The sequence below is a fragment of the Ursus maritimus genome (genome assembly GCF_017311325.1).
Source record: "Ursus maritimus isolate PB19 chromosome X unlocalized genomic scaffold, ASM1731132v1 scaffold_X1, whole genome shotgun sequence".
Lineage (NCBI taxonomy): Eukaryota > Metazoa > Chordata > Mammalia > Carnivora > Ursidae > Ursus > Ursus maritimus.
Genome location: NW_024423319.1, coordinates 109,008,824 through 109,022,684, shown reverse-complemented (window position 1 = coordinate 109,022,684; position 13,861 = coordinate 109,008,824). Strand labels below are relative to the sequence as shown.

Below are 13,861 nucleotides of genomic sequence, written 5' to 3'. Positions count from 1 at the left end.
AAAAAAAAAAAAAAAAGAGCTGCATGCTCTACTGACTGAGCCAGCCAGGCACCCCACGTTTCCTCATTTGAGAAACAGAAAGGTTGGACTATATAATATCAGTCATTGAAGTTCTGTTATAGGAGTAGAGGGTAAGAGACACTTAACTCTAGGAAACGAACTGAGGGTTGCTGGAAGGGAGGTGGGTGAGGGGAGGGGGTAACTGGGTAATGGGCATTAAGGAGGGCACTGGGTATTATATGCAAATGATGAATTACTGAACTCTACCTCTGAAACTAACAATACACTATATGTTAATTAATTGAATTTAAATTAAATAAAACTTTTAAAAAAGAAAGTGAGAGTGTGCTGAGAATACAAAAATGTTTCGAAGAATCTAAAGTGGGAGGACAATTGGAATTAAGTTATGAAAGGATTTCACAATAGATTCTAATTATGTTTTTGTCATCAAAAACAAACAAGCCCCAAACTGAAGTAAATCCAATGTGAGGCATATATAACTAAGTCACACAAATGCAGAGTGTTTATAACCCATTTTGCCAAGAAAAAAGGCCAAAGGTGGGGAACGAAAGCTTCAGGACACAAATTTCAGTTCTCCATTCCCCCACTCCCTCAGGTGTAATCCAAGAAAAAATGTTTGCCTTAAAAGATTCCAGAATGGGTCAATAGAACAGCAAATTGTTTGGCTCAATGCTCCTCACTGTATATAAATGATTGTAGATAGAATGTGGGATGTCACTGAGTAAAACTAAGGGAGAATTTCATTTTATTAATACCACCTTGCGCCACTATTACAGCATTTCTCTCTTTGCCTCTAAAAATTGTGCTACTCCAGACAGATGGCTGGTCAAACTTTTAGCACTGCTTCTCAACACACACACCCATCCACAAACCCCAAACAGCAGGGGTGGCAACGGAGGCTCTCATACAAAGGATTTACTTGAAATCCATCTCCATTATTGTGTATGTGTTGCAGTATATACTATACAGAGGTCCCCCCCATCTCAAAGAACGTTCCTATGAAACCTTTTGTAATGGCATAAGGTGAAGAAGCAATTACCACTAACTTAGATGAAAAATTTTTTGAGCATTTCCGGACTCCAAAAATAGCCTCTTGGGCTTTTCTGATACTTTAGAACACATCTTGCCAATGGATGTGCAAAATAAATGGAGATAAAAGACAGATGCTCACAGACAGTGCAAAGCTATGGCAGCTGACTGCTGAGTGCGGTTCTCAGGAAGGAGCTCAGCGGAGCCACTCTCACTGCTCAGGGTGCACGCTGCCTCTGTAAAAGCTGACTGCAAGATGAACACTGAATACTATTTTCACATTTTGCTTTTTTTTTTTTTTGTAAAAGCGAGAATCCTCTTTTTATTACTTTCAGTTAATATAAACAGGAAGTAATGTAGGTGTTTCGTAAACTACATTTGGCATAGCGCGGAACTTTTGAAAAACTGGTGATACCCGTATTCATAAAGCTGACCATCCAAGAGACTGAGAGATGTTTATCCCACCTTCACAAACCCCAGTTGGAGAGGTATAAATTTAGACTATAATCAAAAGACCGTACTGTACCTTTCATTAAGGAGATGCATTTGTCAACAGAAGGTGTTCAGAGTATTTTCTTGGCCAGGACTGTTAAATCCTTCAATCAGGTTTTTGTTACAGTCATCCAGGCTGAGATTTTCACTGGATCGCTTGGGGTACATCGGGGGGCCAGTGAAATCTAGGAGATCTTGAAGTGCTCGGGCATTACCAGTTCCATTTTGGTCCAGAGACACCCCAGGAATCATTTCACTTACTGGTGAAAATTCTGGGATGGAGATAAGCTCTTCCTTTGAAACAGGACTGGAATGTGGGGAAGGGGAGAGAAGGAGAGAGGTAGAGAGAGAGAAAGAGGCAAAACCTAATTCTATTTGCAATATTTGGTTATATTACTTTTCTAGAGAAGATGGATTTAGAGCCAGAGCTGGTGTGAAACATACTACACAAAATACAAGTTAGTACAACTCTGAGACACTGATAGACACAAGGCCCCCATGGAGGAGAACAAGGGAAGTGGACTGCACAGGGCTGTGAAGGCCAAGCTCACATTGTCCACAGGAAGAAAGAAAATAAAAGCCAAAGGCACCAGCACTGCAGAGAAGCCAACCACTTCGAAAACTTTCAAAATGGGGAGACCAAATAGAAAGCAAATGCTAGAAGTTAAAACTGAGCTGAGGAAGGGCCCTAATCAGCACTGGGGCTCCTAGTGCTGCTTTTCTCTAGCAGTGTCACTGTGGATGAGCTGTTTTTTCTCCCCTGGCCTCAGTTTCCTCTGCTGTACAATGGGGTGAACGATCATTTCTTCCTACCAGGGCTCCCGTGAGCGTGATATGATCGTACCGAGGAAGTCTGTGTGGAGCCACCGGCAGCAAGTGCTCAGTTTCGGTGGGAGCCATCGTTAACATGGACCCCACCATTCACCCAGTCCCCTGCAGAGCAAATCTCTCCCATGTTCCCGCTCTAAAGTGAGGTCCCACTCCACCCTGACTTATCCAGCTCCTGCCTAGCACGCCTGGCTCACTCTCTCTTCAACCTGGAGATGGAAGAAGGAGTTTCACAGCTGTGTCAACCACAGGCCTAGCTCAGATGAGTGCTGGGCTGGTATGTGAGGTCCTGTCACTTGGAGTCTTTCTTACAGCCAGAGTAAGGCTGCTGCAAGGTTCGAATGTTCTTTTCTTCCTTGATAAGATCTGAGAGAAGAATCTGCAAAAACCAGTTGAACTGAAGAAACTCAGAAAATTCATCTCCCTCATACTCAGCCTAGTTAAGGGGCAGTAGAAGATGTAACACCACTTCTGGTGGCTGGAGCCTAGGAAAACTGCCCCATCAGCAGAAACACCCACCCCATCTCCACCTCACCCTGCCTCCTTTCCCTGGGTTTAAACAGCTGGTCAGAGCGTGAGGAGGAGAAAACGCCGCAAGCTTGGGTGCAACCTCCAGGAGTCATCTCTCTCTAAATGCAGAGGTGGCCACAGGAGAACTCGGAGCACACACAAAGCCCTTCGCTTTCCTGAACCCTGGTGGATGCTGTGTCTTATCCCATACCCCGCTCCCAGAGACATAAAGAATAAGCAGAGGTAGGCTCAACATAGGGTGGGGGCAGAAATGTTGCACTAATGTTTAAGATGCCTCAGCAGTTTTGCCCTGGGGGCTGAGGAGATGGACGATGGAGGCAATGGCTGTCTCTGTAGGATTTGCTCTACTGGTGACGGGGTGCTGGACCCTGGGTTTTTACATATTTGGCTCAAGGCCAGGGTGCACAAGCTGGGATATTTACAATCACTGTGCCCTACGAAAGACCCTGCTGTCCAGACGAAGCTGAAAATTCACAGCCAAGGAGAAAAGGGTAAGTTCTGGCCAGATGGAGGTCTGACAGAACTTTTGCAAAACACTGTCACTATCTCCTGACTCAGACAGCTGCCCCCACTCAACTGCCCCAACCACAGCCAGCGAGAGAGGGAACACAAGCAGGGGGAGTTGGAGAGGAAGAAGCAGGCTCTCACCAGAGCAGGGAGCCCAATGTGGGGCTCGATCCCAGGACCCTGGGATCATGCCCTGAGCCGAAGGCAGATGCTTAACGACTGAGCCACCCAGGAGCCCCTGAATTCTCCTTTTGATTGGAATTAATTTGCCAGGTAATATCATCTACAAACACACTAGTTTAAGAATTCCTTAAGATGTTAGTATCTGAAAGCAAATTAGATTCCTTATCAAGTCCCCAGTGACAAGTTTATTTAACATAAGACACTGGACACAGTGAGTCCTATTGGTGTTCCACTCAGATCCCCTTTAGCTGTAGGTGCACCCGTCTCCCAGTTGCAGAGAGAACAGGCTGCTAATAACTCATAGCTGCCACCCTCTATCTCTGAATGACCGCCTTTGGCTGACAGGAGCCCTATGCCCACGGAAGTTATACCTGCATCCCCCATCTTGGGTGACCACACTCAATGACTGATGAATACAGTGGCACAAAGGCTGCCAACCTTAATCAGACCACTCTCTGGTAGAAATTCATCCTCTAGAGCTCCCGTAGGACCTGCTGAAATAATCCTTCCTTAGTGACTTCCCCTGTCCCATCCTGCTTTCCACCCTTCACTTGCTCCAGAGAACTCTTGAACTATAAATCCCATGCCTTAGAATACCTGTCCCAGGCTCTACTTCTTTTTTTAATATTTATTTGTTTGAGAGAGAGAGAGAGTTTGTGCACAAGGAGGGGGAGGGGCAGAGGGCGAGAATCTTCAAGCAGACTCCCTGTTGAATGCAGAGCTGGACATGGGGCTCAATCCCATGACCCATGAGATCACAACCTGAGTTGAAACCAAGAGTTGGATGCTCAATCCACTGAACCACCCAGGCGCCCTCCCAGGCTCCACTTCTAAGGAACCCGACCTAAGACACTAATAAACCACTGATAGCTCTCCTGAATGCCAATGGAACCTATTTTAGTTGATTCAGGCGTATAAAAGACTAAAACAATCAATGACGAGGCAGTGGAGGTGTCTGGAGAAGAGATGAGGCTCACATGCGGAATAAATCAACCTACCTTACATCCATAGACTGAACTTCTTCAGTTGAGTCATCCAGACTGTTTGATTTCCCGTCAAGGGTGTCCAGATGAACAAGTCCCCCAACTGGTTTAAGCCCGTTAGAGAAAATGTCTTGGGGAAAAGTTTCTGGGGCAGTACGCCCCACACCATTAACTTCCTGGCAGGTGTTTAATCCATTTATTTCTGATTGAGAACACAAAGTCATTCTGTTAACCATAAAATATCCAGAACAATGAAATAACAGAGGAAATATATATTGAGGCAATTAATCTAATCCTCTGCCTCACCAGCAGTGCGACACCTTTTGAAAAAACAAACAAACAAACAAACAAACAACAATAACAAAAAACCCCTGTGTCATCAGTTTCACACAGGGAAAAGAAGACTAATGACATCATCAGTGTCTGTGCAGGGCTCCAGACCCACCCAGGAGGCTTGGTGTCTTATACTGTGCAGGTCCCCAGGCTCTGTATTCTTGAGCCCCAAGGCAAAGGAGAGATGTGGAGTGCCTCTGAGATGGACACACCCTTCTGACTTTGGTTGCCATAATATATTCACATCTAAGGAGTTTTAAGTATACTCGAGGGAGAAGAGCCAGACTGCCCGGAAGTCTGGAAGACAGGAAAAACCACCGTAGCATAGCAGAGTTGGTTCTGAATAGAAACTGACCAGCTGTTAAGCTCCCCGGAAAGTGGCATGAGCCAGCAGGTAGCCAGCTTTCTGTGCTGGGCTATTCGAGTACTGCTTTCTGAATGGACCTGACAGTCCTGTGGTGGAGATGGGGACTCCACCAGAAGGGAGACTACATGGTCTCCTTCCAGCAATAACGTTTTTAAGACCCCTGGGTGCTTGTCCTCTGCAGGACATGCTATGAGTGCATACCTGCTGAAAGGAAGAACTCGAGAACCAGTTCTCACACTCACCTATTTTGTTCGGGACAACTGGTTTTGTCTTTTTTTCCACACACACGGCAGACTGAAGCTCCACCTTTGGGTCTTCTTTCTGAAAACACATACAGGGAAGGATGACTTCACACAAAGACAAGTGCTTCTGAAAAGCATCAAAGGGTATTTGGAACTGTGCTGAGCCATCTGCCTGTTCCATAGTAATTCTTGGAAACTTTTGAGCTTATTACAAATCAGCTGTGTTTCCCTTATTAATATGTCAGTATTTTCTGTTTTATTCAGGGACTACTGTGCCTCTCTCTGCATCCCTACCCCCACTTCTCGGAGGAAATCTTTCATTACCACCCTGTCTCTGAAGCTCTTCTCTTAGACTTCTCTTTCCTTACAGGTACCTAGAGCCTCCTTAATCTAGCCAGGAACAAAGTAGGAAGAGTTCAATTTTTCTGGCTGTTCCTCTTCAAGACCTGCAATTCCACTGAATATACTGTGCCACTCTTTTCTCCTCAGTCCGTAAACTATTAAAATGGCGCTCTGAACACCTACCTTCACTTCTGGAGACACATCGCTCTTCCTCGTTCTCTTCATGATTTCATCAATTCTCTGGAAACCAAAAGAACCAGGTAAGAGGACTATACTACCAAATACACATAAAAGCAGCTGGGTCTATATGCAATTTCATATGTCAGAAAACTTATAAAAGAGAAACATCAGCACAGGATAATGAGTACAGAAAGGTTTTCCAAATATACACCTCTGCCCTATAAACAAGGTCAAATGCTTGAGAAGTGAACTAATATCTAAAATCAACAGTTTTGATCTCATCTTTTTCCTTCCTCTCCGTAGGTTACCTAAAAATCAACAAATCACCACCTGCCATTCTAGAGGACCACCCTAGAGAAAGTGAAGCTGAGGTGCAGGTCAGGAGGGGAGGTCAGAAATTGGTCTCCTAGCCCTCAGGCCTAAAGTAGTATAAAGCCTGGGCTGGATCTAGGACACCTTGGGAATGGAGCTTTATAAGCCTCCTTAAACCTAACTTTATCCCTAATTACATTAAATGTAAATGGATGGAACACTCCAATGAAAAGACAAAGACTGAAACTGGATTAAAATAACAAGTCCTAACTATATGCTGCTTACAAGAGACATTCTAATAAAGACACACATAGGTTCAAAGTAAAAGGATGGAAAAATATTTACCATGTAGACACTAACCATAAAAAGGCTGACAAAGAGGACTTTACGACAATTATTACTGGAGATAAAGATATATTAGCAATAAAGGGGTCAATTCAACAGGAAAATGAAATAATCTGAAATACGTATTCACTTAACAGCAGAGCTTCAAAACATACAAAAGTTGATAGAACTGGAAAGAGAATTGGATAAATTCATAATCACGAAGCTTTCAACACTCTTCTCTCTGTTACTAATAAAACAAGATGACAGAAAACCAATGGAGATACAGAAGATTTGAACAGCACTACCAACAAACTTGACCTAATTAGACAATTTTAAGATCACTCTACCGAACAACTACAGAACAGAACTGGATTCATTTCCTGTTCTTGCCTCACCCTAACTCCTCCTGATCCTTAGCTCTTACCTTCTTCCTCTCCAGTCGCTCCTGCTCAATCTGCAGCATGATCTGTTCTCTTTCTAGACGCATCTGTTTAGCTGCCTCCTGGGCCTTTGCTTCTGCTGCTTCCTTCTGACAGAAACAGGAAAACCAAGGCACAGACTCTACTAAGCTGAGAAAACAGTGTAGTGGGATTCCTTGGGATATGCCCATGTCCTTCCACCTTATCATCTACCTCAAAGGGAATGTTGTTTCAATATTCAGTGTGGATTTACACAGCCTGCTCTATGACACAGTAGACGTGACCAGGCCTCACTCATATCTCAGTCCACCATGCAAATTACCTGCAGATAGTTCCCACACTGCCTGCCAAGGTCTTTCTGTGTCTGAGGGCAGTCTCTAGTCATGTGCACGTGGCCAGGAGTTTCAGAAACTGAGCATGGAGCCAGATGTGGGCCTCGATCCCACGACCCCAAGACGACAACTAGAGCCAAAACCAAGAGTTGGATTCGCAACCAAATGAGCCACCCAGGTACCCCAGGAGTTTCAGAAACTTAACTCCCTAAGGAATGACCTACAACCATGAGAGGCAGGAGTTGACAGATAAATAATCTAGTTTCCTCACCCCTCAGAGGGACAATTCTAAGGCATATTGCACAGTCTCTTAAAGAATGCCAAAGGGACTAGCTCCCAGTGGTCCACAGTAAGCTACTCATCAGTTCGCTTACACGGGCTTTCCTCTCACTTCCCTACCAGCTTCCTGGGATCTCATCCCAAATAAACTACTGACACCCAAATTCTCATCCTTGGGTCTACTGTTTGGGGAATGTGAACTGACATACAGCAAACATTACAAACTTTGTTTGCCCAAAGTAACTCATACTTAATAACTAGCCCAGTTAGTTTAAGAAAAAATTTCAAGTAAATATTACGAGTCATTCAAATTTAACTCATTTTACCCAATATTAACTAAAGCCCTTAAGGAGAGTCCATATGAAGACTCATACAGTACCTGCTTTTCAATCATGGCTTTTTCTTGCTTTTCTTTTTCTTGTTTTTCCTTTTCTTGCTCTTCTTTTAATAACAGCTCCTCCTTGGCCTTTCTCTTAGCCTCCTCTTCTGCCTTTCTCTTTTCTTCCTCTTCCTGACGCTTCTTTTCCTCTTCCTGCTTACGGGCTTCCTCTTCTAGGCGAAGTCTTTCCTCCTCTGCCTTTCTTTTCAATTCCTCTCTCTCCAGCCTTTTGAGAACATAACTGTTGTTAAGAGATGATGACATTCTCAAAAGGCAAACTGCCAAAGAACTGTGCGCTGGCAGGAGAGCATAAGGTACAACATAGTCACAGACATGTGCACTTGAATTAGTATTCACTCAAGAAAATGACTCATCCTTCCTGGAAAGCCGCTTCAGTCCACACAGTTACCAAAAAACAAACAAACAAATATATATATATATATATATACACACACACACACATATATACAAATATNNNNTGTAAATTCTGTTAATGCAAAGAGTAATGATGTTATTGATTTGTGAACATACTGTAACGAAGACACAAATGTCCCCTAGTCAACGTAAAAATGACCACAACCCCATCATTCTTACTTAATGACAATTCTTTTAAAAACTAAGTGAAATAAATATTTAAAACTAATTGAAGCTGAAAAAAACTGCAAGTGTCTTGATGGTTACAACTGTGCCAATCAGCAATTTAAGAACAGTGACTGCGAGCTCAAAAAGTTTACTTTGGGTTTCAATTGCTACGTGACTTCTGAAGCAGCAAGTGGAAGAAAATGTTCAACAGAACCCTTATATTTAATATAGAAATTAAAACATCTGTTTCTCATTTGTTTTACCAATCTTTAAAAATCTCTTTTAGCTTGGGGTGCTGTGTGGCTCAGTCAGTTAAGCATATGATCCTTGATTTCAGCTCAGGTCATAATCTCAGAGTCATGAGATTTAGCTCCATATTGGGCTCCACATTAAGCAGGGAGTCTGCTTGCGATTCTCTCTCACCCTCTCCCTCTGCCCCTCTCCCCACTCATGCTGTCCAAAATAAGTAAATAAATCTTTTAAAAAATGAAGTGTTAAAAAATCTTTTATCTTTTATTCTTTGCTACATGAAAATTAAATGACATTTAGAAATTTTTCATCCACAGGTGAATGGTTGATAGTAGAATGATAAAGAGCTCCAAGCAGTGAGGGAAAACCCTATAAAGTCTAAGTGCTTGTTTTTATATTTCTAATGTTCTTCCTGTTCACAAGTGGTTCACTTTCCTCATCTATAAAAAAAATTTAAGTTATCATACTCATTGTACAGTATGTTACTGAATGGCAATGTGACATATGGGCAAGATCAAAACTTCACCTGAGGCGCCTGGGTGGCTCAGTTGGTTAAGCGTCTGCCTTCGGCTCAGGTCATGATCCCAGGGTCCTGGGATGGAGCCCCATGTTGGGCTCCCTGCTCAGTGGGGAGTCTGCTTCTCCCTCTGCCCCTCCCCCTGCTCATGGTCTCTTTCTCTCTCAAATAAATTTAAAATAAATAAACAAATAAATAAAATGTTTTTTTTTTAAAAAAGATTCTCTCCCTTTCCCTCTGCCCCCCCGCCAAAGATCAGGACTTAAAAAGAATATTCTCCTATCCTGTAGGAACTGTGGAGGCAATTAGCCTATGCATCACCAAAGAAATATTTTAAAAGGTAAAGAAATACTGAAAGACATTAGCCCAAGACTAATAGTGCACAATATATTCTACATTAGCAAAAGTCGCCGTGCCTATACACATTGCTGGAATAACTGAAATAATTAACAAACATTCTGGAGAACTCTGGACAAGAGCATTACAGAGCCTAATCAGAGAGAAACTCTAGTTCCTAGACTTCTCAATGAAAGACCAAGTATGTCTAACACAAGAGTATCAAAATGGGCGTGTTGATAACAAAATTTATCCAAAGATTAATTCAAAGCACTGTTTTAGTTCTTATCCCTCATTTGATGAGATCGTTTGTCCCCAAGAAGTTAATACACAAAGGGTACATTGTGTATGAATTAATGCACAAGTTACTTCATCTTTATCTTCTTCTTCAGTATCTGAAAAGCCATTCTGTTTTACCATAAGGACTTCAGAGGTGCCCAATGCACACACACACACAGTAAGCGACGCATCGCCTTGGCCCTAAGTCTCGCTAATCCTCATCATCACATACAACACACATTCCTCCCCACAGGCCCATTAGCCTCTGCTTGTCCCTCCTGTTCCAGACAAAATACCCTCCATTAATCATACTCTGCTTCTCCCAGAGCAGGTGAAAACTAGCTTCCTATATGAAACTGAGTCCCTCAATATCCTCTCCAAGGACAAACATTCTTTCTCTATCTGCTTAAAAAACCAGAGAACATGGATTTGGTCATTTCTCCAATGTCCTGCTGCTGCACGCTGCCTGCCTCCCCCCCTGCTATCTTGACCAAGTTCCCTCTGGAGTTCATGAGACCCGTGTGCAGTTCTATCACTCCTCTGTCTTAATTCCTGTCATCTACTCCAAACCTATCTCCTTTCCTTACCAGGTAAGAAAGTACCAAAAAACGATGCACCATGGTCATCATTCAGCATTTAGCATATGCATCCCTTATCCCTGTCACTGGCTACTGGTGAGGGTCTTTGTGTAATGACCCCCATCGCTCATCCTTCAGCCCTTGGCCCCTCTTGCAACTTGTACGACATCCCTGACACATGCTCAGCCTTGAACTATTCAATCTGTGAACAAGGTCTGGGTTTCACGATTCTCTCTCTCGTGTGCTTAAAAGTTTTCATTTAAAAAAACCCTTAATCTTCAATATCCTGAACTTGCCCTTCTTTGATCTGTTCTCACCCTGTCCCTTCAGCAGCTTCTCTCCTGACCTGCTCTGGACATGCTGAATTTGAGAAGCATTTGGGACACACTCAAATGAAAGCAAAAGCCAGCTGGGATACGGCCTCTAGGTTCTAGACCAGTGCTCTCCAAGAGAACTTTCTGTGATGAGGGAAATATTCTAGAGATTTGTGCTATCCAACATTGTAGCTATGTAGCTATTGAGCAGTACAAATGCGGCTAGTACAGCTGAGGAACTGAATTTTACTTAATTTTAGTGCATTTGCATTTTGGTAGTCACATAGGAATAGAGGCTATGGTAGCAGACAGTACACCCCTAGCAAGAGACCGGGCCATGGGCACAGATTCAGAGGTCACCAGTGTGCATGTGTTATTTACTGCCTCCCTTGTACCAGGAAGTACCGAAGGTTTTCAAAACGAGATGAAATTAGCTTCAGAAACAGATGGTAAATGAGGCAAAGGGAAAATGAAGATAGAAGGGGAGATGAGAGCAGAGTTGGTTTAGCACATCAAATGCTCCACATGAAACCGTTGTGTGAAATGTGGGCCCCAAATCTTTTGAAGCCAGAGGAAAATGGCTGAACAGGAGGGAGCACCACTGCTCATGGAGGGCTTGTCAGGTGAAGCTGGCCAAGGACTGAGGGTCGGGAGTTCAGGGGATGAGGGATGGATAGAAGAGAAGGAGAGGCCAAAGAAGCAAGGGCAAGCTTGACAAGGTCAAAGTCAACAAAGAAATGGATTAGGAGTCTGGCAATTGGGAGGAATGGTGAGTGTGAGGTATGAACATGTGTTGAGGAAATAAAGACAGGAAGTACAATCAATTCTTTTAGGAGCTGGGCTGTCCAGGAAATGTGAGAGACAGGGTGACTGTTAGAAGGTAAAGAACTTCACCTTCCTAAGCATACAGCCACAATCATGTTACTTACCTGCTTAGAACCTGCAATCACCAAGGCCTGTCATTTGAGGTCCTGTGATTCATCTTTGCCTCCTGTGACCTCTCTTCACACATCCTATGGCCCCCTCAAACCAGCCCAAACACACCACTCAACAAAAAGATATGTCACTGTTGACAGAAGGCTGGAGGTGGGAAAATCATCAGAAAAGTGCAGAATTTGAAGAAGGGATAATTAAGACCTACTGCCCATCCTTAAAAAAAAATAATAAATCAGCAAACCTGTAATTAGAGACCACAAAAGACTTGCCAAGGTCACTTAAGGATCAAGGCTATTCTATTATTTATCACTTGAAATTCAATACCAGTCTTGAAGTGCTGCGGCATGGCTTGCTTCCCGTCAAGTTAATTCTCTAAACGTATTGGACTACACTGTGTGATTATCCTAAAAGCTTCCTTACCAATTTAATGATAAAATCTACCTTGTCCTTCAACATGCATTCTTTTCTGAATACAAAGATCAGAAAATGCAGAACTATCCGTACTTTGACCAAAGTGCCCTGGTACTAACAACACAGTGGTTCTCACACTTTGGCGCGCTATTGAAACAGGACAGGGCCTAGGCTTGTGTATTTTCACTGCACTCCAGGATGGTTCCAACACCTCCCTCCCATATTTAAGGACCACTATGATGATGTCCTCTGCTGTGCTCCAGGAATGGAGTCCCTCTACCTTGTTGCTTGTGGACAATGACATTAGCTTCCACTCCATCTAGGGGCCTTTGCTCAACCTTCCTCCTTTTCACCTGGGGGTGCAAGTTAGGATAATTCAAGGAAAAAACATGATTTGGGAAGCAGAATCAAGATCTCTACCTCTGGAACCTCCTATCTTCAGGGAGAATCTCATTCCATGAACAAAGCTCAAACTCCCCTGATAGCTCTATGAGGCCTCGCTGGTCCTAGAGACCAAGAGGAGAACAGGAAGCCATCGGTAACATTTAGATCCAGGAGCTATGAGTTTCCAGGTAGTCTTAAAAAGACAATGTTCCACTGCTGTTAATTACATCTAGTAAGAGACACAGTCTCTTGAACACCTGCCATGCAGACCTGTACTTCTGCTGAGTTTTTATCAATAGTCAAACCCTAGAAAGAAAGGCGACTTGCTCTTTCTACCACAGACTTTGTACGAGACGGCAATGAAACTCTGAGCCGCCCATACCTGTCCTGTTCTTCCTTCTCCAGCCGTTCCTGCTCCTCCTGCTCCTTCTGTAGCCGGGCCTGTCGTCTCTTTTCAGCCAGGATCTTTGCAGCCTCTCCTGCATCAGTGGTGCCTGCTGTAGGCTTCCCTGAAGCTGCATCAGAGGAAAAGATTATGGGAAATGAAACACTGACTGCACTCACACAGGTAGCTGCCACTTGGAAACAGAAAGTCCAACTCAGCGGGTGATGGGAAATGCTGCTGGGACGAGCACAAATAGCCACTGAGCAGAGAAGTGGCAGTGGGATAGCTGTGACTCTGTGAATGCGTTACTCAGGGGAGGGCAGTGGAAAGTTGGGGAAGAGAGACGGGGTGGATAGCATGACCCACAGGAGCCACCACCGCAAGTGCCCATCTGGGTGAACACACTGCAACTACCATAAATGCTTGAAGGACTAAAGGAAGACCTCAACACCCCCATGAAATTCCAAATCCATGACTAGTGTCAGTCCCTCCTCCAGGAGACCCATAGGAGACCAAGGGGAAGGACTCAGAGGCAACGTGCAAGCCTGAAAAAACAGCATGAGGGCATGAAGTTGTCCCAAAGAAAAATCTCTTTCCCTCCCTCCCTCCCCCACACATGAGACTCCCACATGGATCTGGGCAGAGAGAGAACCAGCTTGTAAAAGCCAAGCCCCGGGGCAGCATTGACAAGAAGGGCTTACCTCCGCTGCTCTCGGCCTTTCCTCCTGTGGCCACATGCTTCTCGGTGACATGCTTGTCCACCACATGCTTCTCGGTGACATGCTTGTCCACCACATGCTTCTC

The 13,861-nt window shown here is 43.9% G+C and overlaps 1 protein-coding gene across 1 annotated transcript in view; it reads right to left on the bottom strand.

Moving 5' to 3' along the window:
- The window catches only part of MAP7D2 (MAP7 domain containing 2), a 49,691-nt gene that overhangs the window by 2,691 nt on the left and 33,139 nt on the right, over nucleotides 1–13,861 (bottom strand). Inside the window, exons 9-16 of the mRNA XM_040633611.1 lie at nucleotides 13,759–13,795; nucleotides 13,055–13,187; nucleotides 8,087–8,312; nucleotides 7,102–7,206; nucleotides 6,042–6,098; nucleotides 5,517–5,595; nucleotides 4,590–4,776; nucleotides 1,577–1,849 (exon numbers count right to left, since the gene is read on the bottom strand). Of these exons, the coding sequence (XP_040489545.1) occupies nucleotides 1,600–1,849; nucleotides 4,590–4,776; nucleotides 5,517–5,595; nucleotides 6,042–6,098; nucleotides 7,102–7,206; nucleotides 8,087–8,312; nucleotides 13,055–13,187; nucleotides 13,759–13,795 (1,074 nt within the window). The 3' untranslated portion in view covers nucleotides 1,577–1,599. The remainder of the gene's footprint in view (nucleotides 1–1,576; nucleotides 1,850–4,589; nucleotides 4,777–5,516; nucleotides 5,596–6,041; nucleotides 6,099–7,101; nucleotides 7,207–8,086; nucleotides 8,313–13,054; nucleotides 13,188–13,758; nucleotides 13,796–13,861) is intronic.